This window comes from Fusarium flagelliforme (assembly GCF_020744385.1).
Source record: "Fusarium flagelliforme strain FIESC 12 MPI-CAGE-AA-0113 chromosome Unknown B0J16scaffold_4, whole genome shotgun sequence".
NCBI lineage: Eukaryota > Fungi > Ascomycota > Sordariomycetes > Hypocreales > Nectriaceae > Fusarium > Fusarium flagelliforme.
This window is the reverse complement of record NW_025763506.1, coordinates 2085544-2104147: the sequence shown is the minus strand read 5'-3', so window position 1 is coordinate 2104147 and position 18604 is coordinate 2085544. Positions and strand designations below refer to the sequence as shown.

The following is an 18604-nucleotide window of genomic DNA, read 5'->3' as shown; positions in this document are numbered from 1 at the left end:
GTATGTCTACAGTACAGGATATAGGGTGCGAAAAAAGCAACCAACCCAAGACTATACAAATTGACCTGATTATTTCGTCTTCTGAACTCAAAGTTTTTCGATTCCCCGAGAGATTGTGGGACGTACTGTAGTAAATTCGGTCACTCGGCGGCGGAAGCTGGAGACGGTGTCGGGGACGGAGTCGAAAAAAAACAGGCGCACACTTCTTTTTTTGACTTTTCAGTGGGTCCGGCTGGTGTTTTTTTATTTCCTTCTTTTCGGTAGATGATGAAATCTGAAATCTGAAATCTGAAATCTTGGTAGGGATCTGGATATCGGTGGACCACATTCACAGTACAGTGTTGGCTGTCAATTGTTGTATATATTATAGAAGATATCAAGATATGGGTAGCTGCCAAATGCAATCAATGCAAGGATTCTCTCACGTTTAACAAACCAAACCTCGAGTCAAAAGCAGTCTACCTATTGAACCAATGAATGAGATACCTCACGACGCACCAAATCTTAGCGTATTGATCAAGTACCTACAGTACTGACTGAGACTCAGCATGCCACGAGGCAAAGCACGCGGTCACTGGCGATCATCTTGTCACTCATTTTCGGTCGGGATAATATAATGCCCTGACAACCACTGAAATGATCCTTGTGTCATTATACATTGGACATTCTATACTGAATTATGCCTTATCCATTACTTGGTAATTCACAAAAGTCGGTCACATGGAACAACAAAAGAAGACCTATACTATACTATACTGTATCTATCCCATGAAATAACAGCATAAAATGGTCAAAACAAATATTAAAAAAAGACCAGTCAGATCAAAGGGTCCAGCACCCATCAACTTTAGTGCCCCGCCAATTTCCCCCTCACCGCTTTTGGTTTAGAATCTTTAGTCCCTAGGTACAGTAAGGCAAGTCAAGCTATTATTCTAGTATAGTCTAGTCTAGTAAATTGCTGCAGATTGGTCCCGAGTTCCATCTCCTATGCAACGAGGTATTGACAAAGTGAAATGTCTAACCACGCAACTCAAGCCAGAACCTGGCATCGAGACTTTTCGTCTTTCGGCCTATAAGAGACATGAATGAGTCGCCAAAGGACTTTCCCTTCTATACCTGGGATGTGATATTGCAGTTGCAATTACAGTAGTCTATAGGCTCAATCAGTAACAGACGAGATAGCAAGTTGTAAGTTTGAGCACATCATGATGGATGGCGTATGGTAAGGCATGCTGCATCTTTTATCAGCCCCAAAGTGTTTCACAGCCGCATATATAAGGTTGTCATTTCGCCCTTTGACCAACCGATATGTTTTTGGAAGTGCTGTTACATACCTGGATCTTTGAGGGCCAGTCAGTCTCGCAAATATTGGCTTTGTAAGTCACAACAAGAGTGCTCGGCGCACGATAATCTTATCTTGACCATCGAGTGAACTCAGGAATCAGGAACCAGACACCAGGCCCTCGGTTTCAAGCCATCAATACTCGGTTGTCTTGGGCTCTGGACTTGAAGGATGACTGCGAAGAGTATCAAAAGCATCCGTTAGAGCTGGACAGTACTCATCTCTATCAACATAAAGTCAGAGTCAATTGCGAAATCTTTCTGATCACTTCTCGCACCTATCTCTAAATATTTCACTATCGTCACTCCCCCTGTGATGGGTGCTCACGGAAGTTAAGAGGACAAGGAGAACACTTCTCAAGATATCAGTACATTGTCGACAATGAAGTCCTCTTTGAAGTATGAGAGTCGGCTGGATACTTTGTGTTATACAGTCTCTACCAGTACAGTCGACGACTACGAGCCGGTTCACCTCCTCTCTACTGTACAGCCTTCTCAACCCACAAAGGACGAAGAGTATCAGACCCATCATATGTTTGTGACGAGTGATACACTTGTACGCTGGAAGCTTTATTGACAAATCAACAAATTCTTGCACTTGCACCGCCGCTCGTATCATAGATGGTGAGGTATCAAGCTGAGCTCCTGGAGACTCTTTACACATATATCAGGATAAGTCTTGGGTGCTTTCTTATCAACGTTCAGATTACTTGCAATATCTTGTCCCCGATAAAGTATCTACCTCTTGGCTGAGTGTGGCCGTTTACCTAGTTGTATATTCCTTCATAAAAAGTAAAGATAAGAATGAAGATGTTGGAAGATTGAAATTGAGGGGAACAATATGTCTTCCCTCAGAATATGACCCAAGAGGTATCCTGGTCAGATACTGGGGTGACAAGACATAGGTCAAAGCGTAGTAGACAAGAGTGAGACTTGTCTAAGTCCAATCAATGGTCACATGAATTTAATCAATGTACCCATGCGCCATGTTTCTCGTTGCGAGAGGTTGGCTGAAGTTAATAAGGACATTAGTGACAATAGTGTCAGCTATCAGCTGTCCCAGTGGCTGCCACTTTCACGAGCTGAAGATCAATGGATGTTACCGTACAGCACCTATAGAAGTGCATACGGATAATGCATGTAAGACGAATTGACTCTCGTTATTATTTATATCTCCATCCATTCCCCCGCCTTTCCTTTCTGATCTGACGTTTTACTTCATCGACCCGAGTCTGCCCTGTTTGCGAAAGCCTTTATTATCTCTTATACAATACAAGATGGCATCACCAACTCAGCCACTCAGAAAAGGCGCGTATGCTCCTTCAGGCCCTGATGATATACGAGGCCCATGCCCTCTTATCAATAGCCTTGCAAACCACGGTTATCTCCCCCGAGATGGCAGAAATGTGCGTGTCGAAGAAGTGTTGGCAGGGATGGACGCTGTCGGACTCTCCAAGCCCCTTGGTGCCGCCTTCGCCAATCCCATCTTCCAAGAGCGTGCGCCCTCAAAATTTCACAATGATCCAGTTATCGAGAGATCTTTCCTTCAAAAGGTGTGGCAGACTGTCACTGATCCGTGGTCGGTAATGGGAAGATTCGGCATGCGGAAGCCAGGCCAGGTTGACTCTGATGGCCACAGAGTCTTGAACTTGGATCAGCTCGGTTTGCCCAATACGGTTGAGCACGACATATCCTTGACCCGTCGTGATCACCAACAAGGCGACAACATTACCCTTCAAAAGGATCTCGTCGAAGACCTGCTTGCCAGCTCAAAGGATGGCAAGGTCATCACCGTCGATGATCTTGTTGAATTCCGCAAGAAACGCATTGCAAAACAGAGAGCAGATAATCCAGATGTTCATTATGGTCCATTTGAGAATGATCTTGCGTGTGCCGAGATCGCGCTGATACTGAACGTTATTGGCACCGGAGATAGTGTTGAATGTAGCTATGCCAAGGCTTTCCTCCAAGAAGAAAGGTTGCCGATAGAGGAGGGTTGGAACAAGAGATCTTTTGGTATAGTTGCTTTGATCACAGAAAGGAACAAAGTCAGAAAGATGGCAGGGGTAGAGTTCAAGCCTGAATGATGGCGACTTTGTCTTGTTAATAAGAGTTGGTGGTAGGGGACTTGCGAAACAATGGTCTCTTTATTTAATCACGTTGAATTGATTCATTCTTTGTTTCGTTGGCAAGCTACTTACTTCCTATAGATAAATCTACCAAGGTATTGACTGTGGCAGATATCAAGTTACAACTCTTCCATAGTTTCTATAAGGCTATCAAACGTTCCTCATCCTCCAGGCAAGGTAAATCCCCTACCGAAGTAAAACGTCGTCTGTATTTGGTGATACTTTACAGTTTCACTCACAAAGTCGCACCTTCTCGTCGTCCAAACCAAAGACAGTATGAATGGTCACGCGTAGATCGTGACGGGAAGCTACAGTCACACCGACCGATCCAAATTTGGGCGAGCTCCTTGATTGTCTGACTGAATCCGAGTTCAATTCTCACCTCATGCACGTCTCCGGATTGTCGATTGTCATGATTTTCGTGAGTCAAGGAAAAGTCAGCCCCCATCTCAGCGGTCTGATACTACTCGACAAGCCACAAGCTTGTGTTTGAGCTCACGCAGCCACCCGTCTCAGCCTTCCACTCAGTGTTGTATGCTTTCGCAGGATCATCAAAGCAAATGACAACAGCACAGACCTTTAATCTTGCAACCGGACGAGTTTCCTCCCAGACCCAGCAACGTCGAACAAGCAGGTTGCTGTGCGGTTACACCTGTACCTCCGCACAACATGGGTCTGTCATCGATTGCAGCATCTGACGAAATCCTCGGTCAGACATACTGGCTTGATTTGCACTGCAATATCCTGCCTTGTATTGTTTGCTTTGTCCGTGTAACCCAATCGAGTAACAGAACCGCAGTCGCATAATGACTTGTCCTTATATTCGAGAATTTGCGGAAACTCAAAAGAAGACGCACCGATAACAACCAGAGATAGACGTCCCTTGGAATCAGAATGGGCTATTGCATGTCAACGTTGAAGTGTACGCCACTCCGCCGGTGTCAACACCACAAACAGGCCCAGTCCGGAGCAGTACTGCTACTCTCCCTTGCTTTCGGACACCCGCAGGCCTCGAGGTTCAAACTGTCCTAACAATAGTTTGCATGGCATGATATGAGCGGGTTCTCACAGGACACAAGATGACTCTTTGCATGAGTCCAGTGAGTTGTCTTTGGTACGTCCACTCTTGATGAGTCTAGTCTACTATTATAAATGACCAGGTATCTCCAAACTAGATGCACACTTCACAGCTGTCTAGCACTGGAATTTGAAGAGCCATCCTATCTTGACATTGACCATCCTTATCACTATGATCGTGCCAAAAAACTCCGAGACTGCTCAGACGGTCCCGGGTGATTTCGTGCCTGCGGTATCCCTCTTCAACTCCGAGCCATCTCGCTATCAAGTCTTTCACATCCAGCATGTCCCTGGTTCTCATAAGATCCTCATCTCAACCAGCTCCCCTGGGCCAGCTGGTTACCTTTACTATGTCACGGATGTCTCTCTTTCGGACCATCCACGGACTGCACTGCCTCTCATGATCGATATCCTCAATTCTCCTGATCAAATTGGCAACATTCACGAAAGTCAATGCGTCGGCTCTATCGCATCTCACGACCTTGAGCGTGTGCAAGCCGTGATAAGTGACCACTCGAGGCTACTCGGCCCCCAGAGCTTTGCTCTTCCTCCTAATGAGCCGACCCTTTGCGAAGGTTGGGTCAATGCGATTATCACAATGCTCCTTGGTGATGGTATTCTTATGGCACCTCCGGAACCTGCCATAGTACGCGAGCACAGGCTTCCCAGACACCATCACACGGCCCATTGTATTCACCAACGACTTTACTCCCATCATCCCTACAAGCGTCGAAGCCGTCAGTCCGTGGATCGGAGTTGACGTAGGCAAAATGAGGCGATTCCTCGGAATGGCAGCAGTGGTTGGCCAGGCTGGTTAGAGCGTTGGTGTTTTATATGTGAACTGGCTGAAGGTATTTCTTTCATCTCACTCGAAGGCAAATAGGCATGTTTGATGATGACGACCGACCAACTCTTGTATTCCTCAACATACTTTTGCAATAATAGTAGTCCATAACCCGCGTCTCTCCCACATTCGAGTCCAACTGAAAAAATAATAAAATGAAAAGACCTCTTTCAACTCCTTGTATCTCCAACAAACAAAAACCTGACAAAGCACGAGTGACAACGAAACAGAATAACAGGACGAAGGCTAAAGAGTAGATATCCGTGGATCCAAGGCCGAAAAAATGAAAGAGAAAAAGAAACTCCAGACAAAACCCGCCACCAATAGACCCCATCGATCTTCCTTCATGATGCTGTCCGGTATTGCCAGACCAAGGTGTGGAGATCCAGTCTCGATTTTAATGGCGTCCGCTTCTCCAGTTTTGAGCAAATCCGGTGGGTGACAAGGCCGCTAGAAGAATAGAATGTATTGCTTGCAAATGATGCGATGTCGTTCATAGTTGGTGTGATATTGAAAAGGTCATCTGCAAGGAAAGGGTTCTGCAGTCCCTGAATGCCGACGTATCACGATTACCAAAGGGCCAGTGAGGTGTAGCAAGAAATCCAGGTAGGAAAAGGTTGACCAAGTCCAGAAAGTATTCAAACAAGCCTGAGTCTAATGCGAACAGGAATGGATTCGGCAGAAACCAGAGCAACAAGCAACCCATAGCGCATGCAATAGTGTAGCAAACTGCAGTCCGAGGTGGCGGAGTGAGAATGATTCCAAAGGAGTAGTCATTGAATCACCTTGTTTGCATGTTACCTTGACTCCTGTGCAATGGCATGTTCTGGTTTTTGTTTGATCTTGATTCCAGGCGACTCAATGCGGGTGCAAATGAGTGCCAGTATCGTCAATGACGAACTTGAGCCAACCTCGGCTGAGGTGGGTAAACATCCAGACAATAGTACAATCCTGGTGAATTTGGTCCTTTCCTTGGTAATGTATAGTAGAGGCAATTGCCAGTTGATTGTCCCAGGGTAAATCAAGTATATCCAGGAAGATCCAGAAGAAGTGTGTCCAAGTATAAATATACGCGCACCTAGCTGCTTCAGTCAAGTCTGGCGAGTCAGTGTCTTTGCGATTCATCAAGACAAGATCCATGGAAAGTCCATCAGTGGAAGGAAACGTGAGAGTGAGGGAACAGGGGAAGCGAAAGATCCTTTTGAAAAGGTTGGCTAATATATACAAGCTCGTTCGAACTCACCTTGCTGTCCGGATGCCGGCCTCTGCCAATAATTATTTCAATAAACGCCGCGTCTCGACGATGGTTTACATCGAAGAATCCGAGGGCCAAAGACATTGGAGGAAAAGAGCAAGAACCAGCCAGATCCAGGTAGGACGGAAAACAGAATACTTCCCCTGAGGGCGAATCCGGACAGCAAAGCCATGACATGAGATACCACCCCAAATCCACCTGGTAAGGGATGGCTCCCTTTCCTTTTCCATCCCAGCGCCGTAGCCCAGTAAAACGTATGCAGCATGGTCTCATCCGTATGGCAATATGTGCGTAGTCGATGAGGTCGTAAATCCAGGTAAGGCTCATCCACAATGCATGGTCGTCATCAAAGTAAAGAAAAAAAGGCACCAAGGCTATGCGTCTCAGAAAGGTCCGGTTCGTGTATCCAGGGCATCATCGATAGCAAGAATAGTTGGTACGTCCAGGGTATTATCGACTCCAGGGAATCCAGGTTCGTAGATGACAGAATCAATCTCCAGAAAGATGGAATGAGATACCTTTCCAGTGGGAAACTCCTGTTGAGATGCAAACTTGCAACTCGGTGGTGGCACCAGCCAAAGAAAAGAAATCTGAAGCCTCTGAAGGGGTCATATCCGGAAGAAACAGAAAGAGGAAAGAGTCGTTCCAGTGGAAAAAATTAAGCCGTACTCCATGTAATCCGGTCATTATGCAGAAATCATCACACTCGCGAAAACGTCGGGGCGTCTCGTCAAGCTCAGGCAAAAGGCAGGGCACAAAGATCCGGCCTTGGCACTCCGGAAACACACCTTTTACCGGCGGCTGGAGCGATGGTGACGGTCGGAGCTATGCCTGTCGCTCTCTCGTTCACTACGTCGGCCGCTGGAGGTGCCACTGGGATTTGTTTGAGTATTTGTTGGTGTCGCGGAAGCGCGAGCACGGGGGGTTTCTTCATACTGTGAGGCCTGGGTATATCCTTGGGCTGGTTGACCTGCTAGAGCTCGATAATCAGTACGTCATCCTCATGGGAACTTGCCCAACGGGTCCTCCACTATACGCACCACGACCATAGAAGGGATCCTGGGGCTGCATTGTGTAGCCCGCAGGAGGAGCCTGACCTGAATATTGGTAAGCAGCAGTGGCCGGGTAACCGGGTTGCGAAGGTGCAGAAGTGGCATAAGCCTGCTGCTGCGCAGCGGCGGCGGCAGCAGCCTGGTTAGCAAAGGCATCGTATCCTCTGGGCCTCTGGTTGGTTCCGACATCCACATAAGGGCTCTGGCCAGCCTGGTACGGTGCGTTCATGACGGCAGCTGCAGGAGTAGAGCTAAACCTAGAATCCGCTGGGGGAGGTGATTGCTGAGCTTGAGTATAACCAGCGAAGCCACTACTTGAGCCGCCATAAGACTGGCTGTATGAACCAGCGGCACCAGTGTAACCGGGAGCACCTGTTCCTGGGTACCTTGGTCCATCAAAGCCGGAGTCACGGGCGTAAGGGTCGGTCGAGTAGGGGCCCTCGGTAGGACCGTGATGCTGACGCGACTGATGCGTCTCCGAGTAGCGGTATTGCACTACAGGTGAGTTAGATGAGTGTCTCGGCGGTACGCCAACGTTTCTCGAGGCAATAGTACCTCCGGAGGTATTGCGTGAAGTCTGCGCACGCCTTTCACTATCCCATCTTGCAGAATCCGCTTTTAGGTCCTCAATCATAGCCTAGAGAGGCATGGTTAGTATATAATCGACTGCCGATGCCATGATACGAGACTCACAGTTGTTAGATTTCTGTAGGCAGTGATGTAGTAGCCTTGCACGGCCTGGCCTGTCTGAGGGTTCTGTTTTGAAGAAAATGTGAGCCATTTGTTCTATCGGATGGCGGGGTTCACTATTGCTGAAGGCGTACCTCGTAGTGACCGGGACGCACGAGAGCGTCGTTGCCTAAATAACGGCAGATATCGGCGGAGATGACTTCACGGTCGATGCCATCGCGAGGGACGAAGTATTCGTTTTGTCGTCCAGTACTGGCACTGGCTGGGGGAGGGTTTCGGGATGCTCTCGACATGTTGATGTGTGGGGAGGATACGGCGGATGAACAAGTTTGGTAAGATGAAGAAGAGGAGATGGGAGAGAAGGTCGACAGAAGAGCGGGAGAAGAGGAGATAGACCCGGGGATGGGGGAGGAGGGAGACGACGTGGAGAGAGCTGAGAGGGTAGAACAGGCAGAAAGAGAAGAAGCGGGAAGGTGAGGATGAGGAGGAAGAAAAGGCGAATGGCGGTGGTGGGCGGTGGGCGTATCCTGTGGGTCTACACAATCTATTGGCTGCAGTGGTGGTGGTGCTAGGCGCTGACGAGGGGTTTTCCCACTGGCAGACTGACTTGCAGGAGACCGAGAGGCCAGCAGACGTCTGCTGGCACTAGCACTGTTGCTTGAGCTTGAGCTCAGGTTGGAATTGGACCGGCAGTGGGACAGATTCTGCTGACGGCGAGACGTCGTTGGTTGGAAACGTCGTCTCGGGGGTGGTTTTGGTGGAGTTGCAGGAAGAGGCAGCGGAGGAGGAGGAGCCAGTCCGAAGGCAGATGTTGCTGGTGCTGATGCTGGAGGTGAGGGAAAGGGGAAAGAAAAGGGTAGTGGTGGCGAAGAGCATGCGGGAGGTTGGTGATGCTGGTGCTGATGCTGGCCAAAGCTGAGAGGTTGAGGTTGCTGGTGAGTTGATATTGATGGGTCGTCACCCGGAAAACCCTGATATTGTTGGGCGCGGTGATGTTCGTGGTGGAGCTGGTTCTGATTTTGCAGCAAGCCAAGATAGTACAAGCTGGGATCACCCGGCTGTTCTAGGCCAGGCGGGGATTGTACTAATATTTCGTCTATTGATGATGGTTTCTCTCCCACGGGTTGCTGGGCTGTGAGTGAGTTGGCTGGTTCTTGTCTGGGACTGCCCATAACAGAAGCTTGTATCTCACTTTGACCGAACCCAACACCAAAATGCGGGATCTGCAGCTGCCGCTGCTGGTCTGGTGCGTGGGTGCCCTGATTCTGGTCCTGATCCTCACTAGCCTGGTCCTTGTCTGTTCCGCGCTGCCAACAACCCTGCATCAAGTGGCGACCTATTTTGGTGGACCGTTTGACTGCCCTGCTACCGAAGCCAGATGCGGTTGGCACATCTGGGGCTTCCGGAAGTTGTTGCGCGTGCCCTACAGCGCCTTTCCTGCCTTGCCGGGCTGGGTTCTGGTCTCGACGTTGGGCTTGGGTTTTAGCGGTGACTGATGACACTTGGGCACCGCGGGAGGCTGGGCGAAACCCTTTGTTCGAAAGAGAGGGTGAGGCCTTGTGTTTCGGTTCCAGTTCTTGTCTTTCTTGTGACTCTTGAATCAGACGGTTTCTGGCTGGCGAGTCACAGCGCAGCCCACCGTATGCCAGTGGATGATCAATGATTGCGGTGGCGGCCACGCCGAACGTTGCTCGCTTGTTGTTAATTGTTTATGGTACTGGTGGCCAGGCTGTTTGCACAGGCTTTTGAGAGAATTGTTTTTGTAGCTGGTCCAAAATCCCCTTCTTCAACCTGTCAGTCGAAGGGTTTGAATCGTGATACCGTTTGTGTAGTATGACAGATGCACTGCAAGCCTCTTTCCCCGTCTTGTCCCATTCAGGAAATGAAAGTATTCTGTCGTCCAGGTCAAAACGTGGTAACCACGTCGTGGTTTGTACCTGGTTTGTGTCAAAGATCTTGGGATTGCGTCAGTTATGGGGCAGTTTGGCTCAAATATCAAATCCTGAAAATCTGAGCATAAAGGATCGATTTAACCCCGTCGTTTATTAGAGATCGAACCTGTCGCGGTCCAGATTAAAGCTCGGATAGGACCAAGATCTTGTCTGTCCGAGCAACGTAGAGCGGTTGGAAACAACTACCCACAGCCAAACAGGTTGCAGATATCAAAAGTAGACGCGGCAATGATACCTTCAAAGTCGTCCTTGTATTGTTGTGAACAAGGCTATCCCTTGTTTCAACGATGCCCAACACCCACTCAAGCCTTCTTCTCCGACTGTGGTAGTAAGATAGTAACGGCGACACGCTGTGCTCTAAGTTACGATCGCCCACAAGCGAAACAGACACCTCGTACAGAAAACTCTGTATCTTCCCAAAGATCAGTGCCTAATGTTCGGACTAGCGCTGTGATATCAGAGAGATTGAAGCTGGGATGGAGCAACAGCGTCAGCAATACTATGACGTCTTGCCGTTCAGGATGTGAGAATAGTTTCTTTTTTAAGAAGTGCCGTGATCTATACAGCATGGGAGTACCTTGCCGAAGTGACAGAAAGTGGACGGTAAAAACGAGTGTCCAAGGTACCATTGTCACATCTCATTATACACTTCACGCTGCTGTTTTATATCCCAAGTGAAGTATTCGCAACTCCCAATATGTGCTGATTCAATATCGTGTCTTGACTTTAAGCGACACGTCGACAAATGGAGCTCATTGTCAATTTACTCTGTTGTTCGTCACCTATCGAGAGAAAAGCTGTGCCTCTGTGCCCTTCGGTTGCAATATCTGTTCTTGCCCAAATGTCTCGGAAGATTGGGCATCTCTCCTCCTGTGGTTCCTTACTTCTCGATGCCTGTCACAGTGCTGTTGCAGAGCGTGAATTTCAACTGTTACGCCCACAGACGATAGGCAACGTGTTTCCGCAGAAGCAGCATGCTTGTCAGGTGTTGCGAAATGCCAGCATTGCCTCAGTTACATTTGAGATTTTTGAGGCCAATTCCCAGGTTCGATGGCTGACGGTTGGTTGGCTTTTCGGATGTACTTTGGAGGGTGGGTTGGGTAGCAATGCGTGCACCAATTGAAGCCCAATATCTGCGCCCAGGACCATGTGTTCTGTGCCCAAGCTCTGCTATCCAATCATTACCCATCTTATCAAGGACACCAAGGCGTGTCAATGTCTTGGCACTCCACCAGTCGAATACTTTGTCATCATGTTTGGCACTCTCGATACATCAGCAGATTGATGTTATCAATATGCTTCCGTATCCCCGTGAGATTCATTCCAAGACGCACAAGCGAGCAGTGTAAATAGCACAGCACAAGCGTCTAATCAACTCGCTGATCCTCCTGATGTACACTTCGGGTGTTCGCATTGCCTTATCGACCTGCCATGCCGTGTCGGCTGTTTTGGCATGAATTGTGTGACCAGACAACTGCATCCTCCCCGGCTTCTGCATCGACTTGTTTTTTTCAGGGGGTTACAGATTTCAGTCGGGCCAATGAGGGCAAATTGGTGTATCGCCACAGCTGCAATAGTTTGTCGGAGTTTTGTGTGCAACTTTGCACTGAGCATGATGACGACAGTTGCCTGCGCAGTATACCTACACCCTTTCGGCACTTTGGTCAGGGAACCAAAGTACCCCTGGCATTACCGACATATTCACTTGTCAGAAGAGCCACATCATTGTGCTGTGATTTTGAATTCAGAAAGTAAGTAGCAAGGTAGGTCGTGGGGCTGGCAGTTCCCACGAAGAGGCAAGGACATGGCAGGTTCGGTACCCGTTCCTGTCATGTCCGACCAAGTCAGCCAAATTTGAGTCGACTTTGGCCTTGCTCAAGTTTACCTCCTCGGCCGCGTCTCGATACACTTCCCTGCGTTTTCGGTGCAGAGATGTGTGCAGTAGATTGCCGTTCAGCGAATGTAGGCTTGACACGTTCCTCATCCTGGAGATCTTTGGCCATGTGCCAATCCCCGTGACTCTGTAGCGCTTCCGGGTCATTGAAGCTGGCCTCGCAGCGAGAGCATGTAAGAGGATCGATCGAAATTTGCCTATTCTGGTCTGTTTCATTACTATGAGCGCTCGCATGCGGCCATGGTGCGTTTGACTGATGCGAATTGAGGAGGTCGGACTCATGGCGGGCCTCATATCCAGACTTAGTAGCAAAACTGAGGCTCTTTTTGGCGTCTTGCGATAGCGTATGTGCAGCGCCGGTACTTCCATTGGAAGTAAGTAATTCGTTTGAGAGACTTCCGTCGCGTTGATTGGATGACCTCTTGGAAAAGAACCTTTGGATGCCACCATCCTCTACGCGGCGCTTTTTCGCGGAGGACTCGGGTCCAGTGGAAGATGGACGGCTCTCTAGAGTGGACAAACGAAGCGCTTCTGCCTGTTCTCCTTTGACAAGAAACGCCCCAATGCCCATGTTGCCTTTGATGCCATCTTCGAAACCTCCTACACTCAGGCTGAGATTAGCACAGGGCCATACGCCTCTTCCTTCTGCAACGATTTGTGTAAGAAGGTCTTTAGCCAGATCGAAGAGACTCTCCTCATCCAGAGTCCGCCCTTGGTGAATGGGGACCTGCCGCGATCGCACTTGTCCTTCGTGACGATGGTGCAGATTCATGGTTTTGGGCCGCCTCCTGTTCTCCAAGACGCCCTCTTCAACGAGTCGCGAAAATATATCAGCTGCAAAGATTCGCAGCCATCGTGTCGCTTGCTCGGTGGAGTTGATAGTAGGACGAAAGGATTTAGCTGAGAGCATCGATTTGATTTGAGTTCTTGAGTTGACCTCACTCGTATCAATGCCTCGGATAGTATTGAAGATCCAAAAGCCTGTATCGTGGCCCAGTTTCGCCTTCATGGTTGATAGTGGTACCTCTAACAGCTCGGTAACACTCTCCATGTTGAATGTCGATACAATCTGCTCTCCAAGCTTTCCTCCCAAATTTCGAAGCTTCGTAACTTTGAATCCGGCCATGAAAGCAGACACTGCCCGGTTGCGCACAACGGTCTGCTTGTTGGGTTTCTTATAAGCCGAGCCTAACTTGCTGAGGAGCTTGTTGCTAGCTACGCCCGCTGAACATGTATAGCCCAATTTTTGTCGCACCTCGGACCTCACTTTGCGGACAATCTCAGAGCCGATGAGAATGGCCACGTCATCCCAATCCGGATCTATTGTTTCTTGTTCCTCGTCCAAGTCGATCAAGGCATCTGATTGCCAGTCGAGCGCAGCGATGGAAGGCAGCGGAAGCTTCTCAGTGGGATCATCGTAGGGAGGCGGGTTCGAGAGTTCTGGAAAGCGCTCCAGAAGGATTGAATAGACCTGGCTTGAAAGGTCAAGGAAGACTTCATCTATACTTGCCTTTTCCACTTTCTGAACGTCGACTGGCAAAGCATCCTTGATACAAGCCAAGATCTTTCTAGACTGGAGTCGGTAAGGGTCGAGAGAAACTTTGTCCGTCACGGTATTGGCAGCGGCATCCTCACGATATGCCCACTTGTCATCACCTTCCCTCCATGTGGCAACATGCTGTGCAATAAGCTCAGGGCATAGCTTCTTTGCTTCTTCAACATTACAATGACGTCCAATGCCACACTCCCGAGCAGGATAGTTGATCGCGATAAGCCCTTGCCTGTCAAAACAATGTGTTAGTCCAGTACCGATGCTAACATCAAGGTTGAGTTGACGGTTGTTCGGGAGTGTCAGTTTTTGACTCTATATAGTGGGCAGCGTGGCAAGCAAGGGTCTGTTCCCGTCCCTCAACAAGCCGGAATGAAGTCGACAGTTGACGTATAATTGCACTAAAGAATGCGGCGGCAGAGCTCTAGCCATGGTTCAAACAAGGTTTAGATGTTACACAGGCTAAGCCAGGAAGCCATGATCTTTGAGGAAAGAAAGTATCTGAACCTTGGAAATTGATGCCGAGGCCAATGGTATCATTCCTGGTGGTCGTTACGACCAGCTAGTCGCATGTGCTTCCATAACTGATGCCATTATAGGTGGCTGTTGAGAAGAAACTCCTCTACTCCTTAGTCGTATATGACTGACTAGGTATATCAAGATGTTCTTGAATTACGACTGCCCCGTCGGTAGGTGGTAGCACGATGCAAGCCCGGGCGGAAACTGGTCTCAATTGTCCAATTATGGTGGGATTAAGATGATGCAGACTCGATGCTCAGGATAAGAGAAAGATATAGCGATCGTGATAGGGATTTTATTGAAGAGAAAACAAGAATGAAATGAACCATGTTGGTTTTGGGAAGATCTGGGAGTCTAATTGAAAGCGTCAAGAACTCACCATTGCTGAACAGCCAACGGCTTGTCCTCGGGGATCCCAAGTCGAACCATTTCGCACTGCGCATAGAAAGCATCAAGATCAATATGGGCGATGACGCGTAGCGGGTTCGAAGTGTTGGACGAGGCAAGCTGCGAGAATTGACGATACGTGAATTGTGAACGCCGCCAGCCACCTTCGTTCAGTGGCGATGAAGCCCCGGGGGGACGATGCAACGGAGAAGAAGGCATTTGGCCTTTTGTTTCAGCGTATTTCGTATGTTTTTAGGTCGATTTATCCTTTTGCATCATGCAACTGCGACAAAGCATTGCCCAGCAGGCGCTTTAGCCTGTCTTTTTCACGAGCGAGATTCCAATCGCGGACACGGCTGCGGAACGAGTTTTCGTGTGGCCAAACTGATTCAAACTTGAAACACTGGGCAGTATAAAATAAAGCGTGATGAGGAAGCACAGCGTCCAAGATGGAGTGTTGATGAGAGTTAACTTAGATGGATGTTGTGAATGGAAGGAGGAATGCGAGATATGATAGGACCATCCACTGCGCTGCACCTAATTACCAAGATCCACTCTCGGACGTCTTGCCTTCCCTCCTTCAACAATACCTAGGCTGGCTCTAATCTATAGGTAGGTACTCGCAAACAAGTTGATTTTATCATATCTTAGTAGGTATAGATTAGTAGATACTTGAAAACTCCATGTAATACGTTAAAGGGTGGATATTTGACTCGTCTATCAGTTCATGTGGTTGAGTGCATACCTGGTTCTGTAACGTCATGGATGTCCTCAACGGCACGCCAACAATTATACCTGTCATTCATATTATTACTTCGTAGACTAACATGTGCTATTAAGGGCATTGAACAAGCACATTCATCCATGTACTTTCTACATCTCGGAATATCACATAAACATCGATCTAGTGGCGGAGATATACCAACGTGCGCCTTTGAGGACTGTACTACCCTATACTTATCATCGGCGCGTCGGTTCCCACCATTGAATTTAAAACATCAACATATCCTGGTCCAGGACTAAGAGTACTGCTCTGATAGAATGATTGAATCTCGTTCTCTCTCATATGAACATTTATACTATCAGCCATTTCTCTACAGTGCAAGAACATAAGCGTGTTCATTCCTTCACCAAGTACATACGACCAAAGCTCGTAGAAAATACGGGATCCCGTCTGCTCTCCCAGAGTCAAGCTACGAAGCGCTGGATTAGTAGTTGGGTCGGTGACGACCAGCGAATCCCCGGTGTTGTATGTTTTGTTTTTTGTCTTTGCTTTTGCCTTGTCTTGTTGTTGTCCTATCCTAGGTAGGTAGCCAATGTGATGCTCTCCTTCGAAGAAGTCAATTGACGGCTTGAATTGGGGCGCGGTCTCGAAGGCGCCGGACATGGTATTCCCATGATCATTGTAGAATCACCCCTTAAAGGAAAGGGAGGATTGGCCCTATATCTAGCTAGGTATCTATACATCACAAGATCGACCATCGATAGAACCACAGTGAAAAAAAGAAAAATAATTATGCGCTTAGAGTATAATATGTAAGTTGAATACCTTGGGCATGTCAGCCAAATCCACCTCTTTTAAACATTACGTATACTGTTTGGCCCCTTTCCATCTCTTACATGTATTCTACATTTCGAGCGTTGTAATCCTTCGGGTATCTAACTTGATGTCGTCTCGTTCGCAACCTTCTCGGCATCCCCTTCAACCAATCCGTAACGTTTCTTCAGTTCCTCCACAAGAGGGCCAAACTGGTAATCACTCACCATGCTATCATGGCGAGTGCATGGAGAATGTCGTATAGGCAGTAGCCACTCAAGAACGGACTCCCCCATGACACTCTTGAAGTTCTCTAGGTATCCAATGTGCCAAGGGTTCTCGCCGGACTGTGTCTGTAGAATAGCGAATGTACGTTTAGCTCGCTGGTCCCTAGGTGCTATTCGATTTGTTGCGATAGAGCCAGCGCCATCGGACTGGTCGATGCCATTAGAATGGGCTGTTCCTGGGGCTCTGGAATCCTCTCCAGGAAAAGAGAGGGGATAGGTAATCGTGGAGAATTTGTCTGTTGATCGTGTGCCAGTGGGGACTCGCACTGCTAACCGGAAGGTCTGGTTCTTCCTGAAAAGGTCGACATTTGTGATATTCTGGAAAGCGAACCTCAAGGCCGTGATGGTCATAGTGACAGAAAAGAAGCCAAATAAAGAACTGAGAGCCAACCCAACGATAATTCGAGCATCCACCCTCGAGGCAGCTCCTAAGCGAAGACTTACGGCGTAAGCGTTGGAAGCTACGATGATGATGCATAAGCATGCGCAGTAGAATGTAAATTGGATAAAGAAGTTGAATGCTATTTACGCGTTAGCCATGTCATACTGCGTTACGTGCGTGAAACTTACAAGTTTCCGAGATGATACCACCCATCCAAGGGCATACGTGGTCCATTTTGTAGACACAACGGCCGTACTCGCTCGAATGATGAGCTCGGTCAGGCTTCCAGCTCCTACACTCGGAACACCACTTGGGCATCCCGTCACTCTCGCATATGAATATATCTTTGCTGTAGAAGGATTCGAGCCCAGGGCTGTCGGGATTCGTATCGGCAGGGGCCCATTGTAGTGATTCGACATCGCCGCCGTTTGTCGATCGCCCGTTTCGTTCCTCCTCGGCCGCTTCCCTCTCGGCGGTCCATGGCACGAAGCCAGTGTTGAATTGAATGGTTACGTAACATCGCATATAGGCCGCAACCATGAGTATGAGGAAGATGGTATAGAGAACAATGAGAACAACCGCGGTTGCTGTCATGCCCTGCTGCTGAAGAAAGTACTGAACTGTTGGTTTGTTAATTAGCACGCTTTGATAAGGCATTGTGAGAAAGAACAGTACATACCACAGCAATAGACGACAACATCATAGGTTGCATAGCCTGCGAGTGCCAGCATTATAGGAGGGAGCAGACGCGCAATCCATCGCGTACCACAGCGCTTGCTGGTGGCCGGACCTGGCATCTCATTGCTCCAGGCGATGGTCCAAACAGATGCGCTGTCAGAGTCGATGGGAGTGTCTGACCGTTCAGGAGAAATGGGCAGGGACGAGAAGCGTGCTAGTTCAGGTAGCGCGTGAGCATGAGTATCAATCGTCTCTGTAGAAGTAGCAGGTAAAGACTGGGAGCGCGTCAGTGTTGGTGGTGGACGAGTAATACTCTCATCTTTTGCTGTCGTCGTCGCATTGATGATGGTATTACTCGCCAAGCCCGAGTGGACCACTAATGTGTCGGCGCTCATTTACTAAGGTATTTGAGTACTGTATGTAATTCGCACGGTACGGTACGTCCAAGAATGGAAGTTGGTACCTACCTATGGATGGATGGAATGTTAGTCTAAGGAAGACATGATGGTGAACAGAGGCGGGTTTGTTTATGAAGAAGAAATAAATTGACCAGGACGAAGATATATAAGTATATAAATGTTTATACCAAGAGTGAGTGACTTGAAGTCTCGTCTACAGTTGAGCGCATATCTGAAAGCTGTTCACGGGTTAGACATGACCTTCACTTAAATGCAAGGAATATAGTAGGTACCTAGTAGTTAAACACAAACTTCTTTACAAGTCCGAGTAAAGTCAATGTTTCTACTATCAGCAATGCATGTACCAGTCACCTCCATCAAAGACAAGAAGAAGGTTCTCAGTTGGAAAAGCATGCATTGCATCCACTGCACTTGCGACTCGAACAAAAGGATATATGTCAGTGCTATATAAACTTTCGCAGTACGAGTGCTTTTTAAGAAGTAATCTTTCGTGTAACGAGGCCATAAACTCTACAAGTCTTGATAGATGTCAGCCCCAATAGCTGTGCCACACTTCTCAATTCTACCTAATATGGCTTGATGTCTCTCTACTGAGCCGAACTGCTCGACCAA

At 48.2% G+C, this 18604-nt stretch overlaps 4 protein-coding genes across 4 annotated transcripts; 2 read left to right on the top strand and 2 right to left on the bottom strand.

Annotated features, from left to right (window-relative positions):
* Positions 1 to 2618: 2618 nt before the first annotated feature.
* On the top strand, positions 2619 to 3428 carry B0J16DRAFT_320096 (Chloroperoxidase; the record flags this gene model as incomplete). The annotated part of the gene is made up of 1 exon (XM_046125546.1): positions 2619 to 3428. One exon carries the CDS (start codon positions 2619 to 2621, stop codon positions 3426 to 3428), a length of 810 nt encoding a protein of 269 aa, XP_045982943.1.
* A 1069-nt stretch (positions 3429 to 4497) lies between these two features.
* On the top strand, positions 4498 to 5521 carry B0J16DRAFT_128339 (uncharacterized protein). Its single transcript, XM_046121727.1, has one exon. The coding sequence runs from the start codon at positions 4720 to 4722 to the stop codon at positions 5305 to 5307; it is 588 nt and encodes a 195-aa protein (XP_045982942.1). The 5' UTR covers positions 4498 to 4719; the 3' UTR covers positions 5308 to 5521.
* A 667-nt stretch (positions 5522 to 6188) lies between these two features.
* B0J16DRAFT_355751 (uncharacterized protein) lies at positions 6189 to 14908 on the bottom strand (the record flags this gene model as incomplete). Its single annotated transcript, XM_046129433.1, has 10 exons — positions 6189 to 6362; positions 6635 to 6867; positions 7687 to 8335; positions 8392 to 8454; positions 8523 to 8932; positions 8969 to 9944; positions 11358 to 11409; positions 11740 to 11908; positions 12226 to 14015; positions 14682 to 14908. 10 exons carry the CDS (start codon positions 14906 to 14908, stop codon positions 6189 to 6191), a joined length of 4743 nt encoding a protein of 1580 aa, XP_045982941.1.
* A 1058-nt stretch (positions 14909 to 15966) lies between these two features.
* B0J16DRAFT_372128 (Palmitoyltransferase PFA5) lies at positions 15967 to 17975 on the bottom strand. Its single transcript, XM_046130458.1, has 3 exons — positions 17575 to 17975; positions 17084 to 17515; positions 15967 to 17034 (listed from the first exon to the last, which is right to left on the bottom strand). Exons 1-3 carry the CDS (start codon positions 17966 to 17968, stop codon positions 16349 to 16351), a joined length of 1512 nt encoding a protein of 503 aa, XP_045982940.1. The 5' UTR covers positions 17969 to 17975; the 3' UTR covers positions 15967 to 16348.
* Positions 17976 to 18604: the final 629 nt, after the last annotated feature.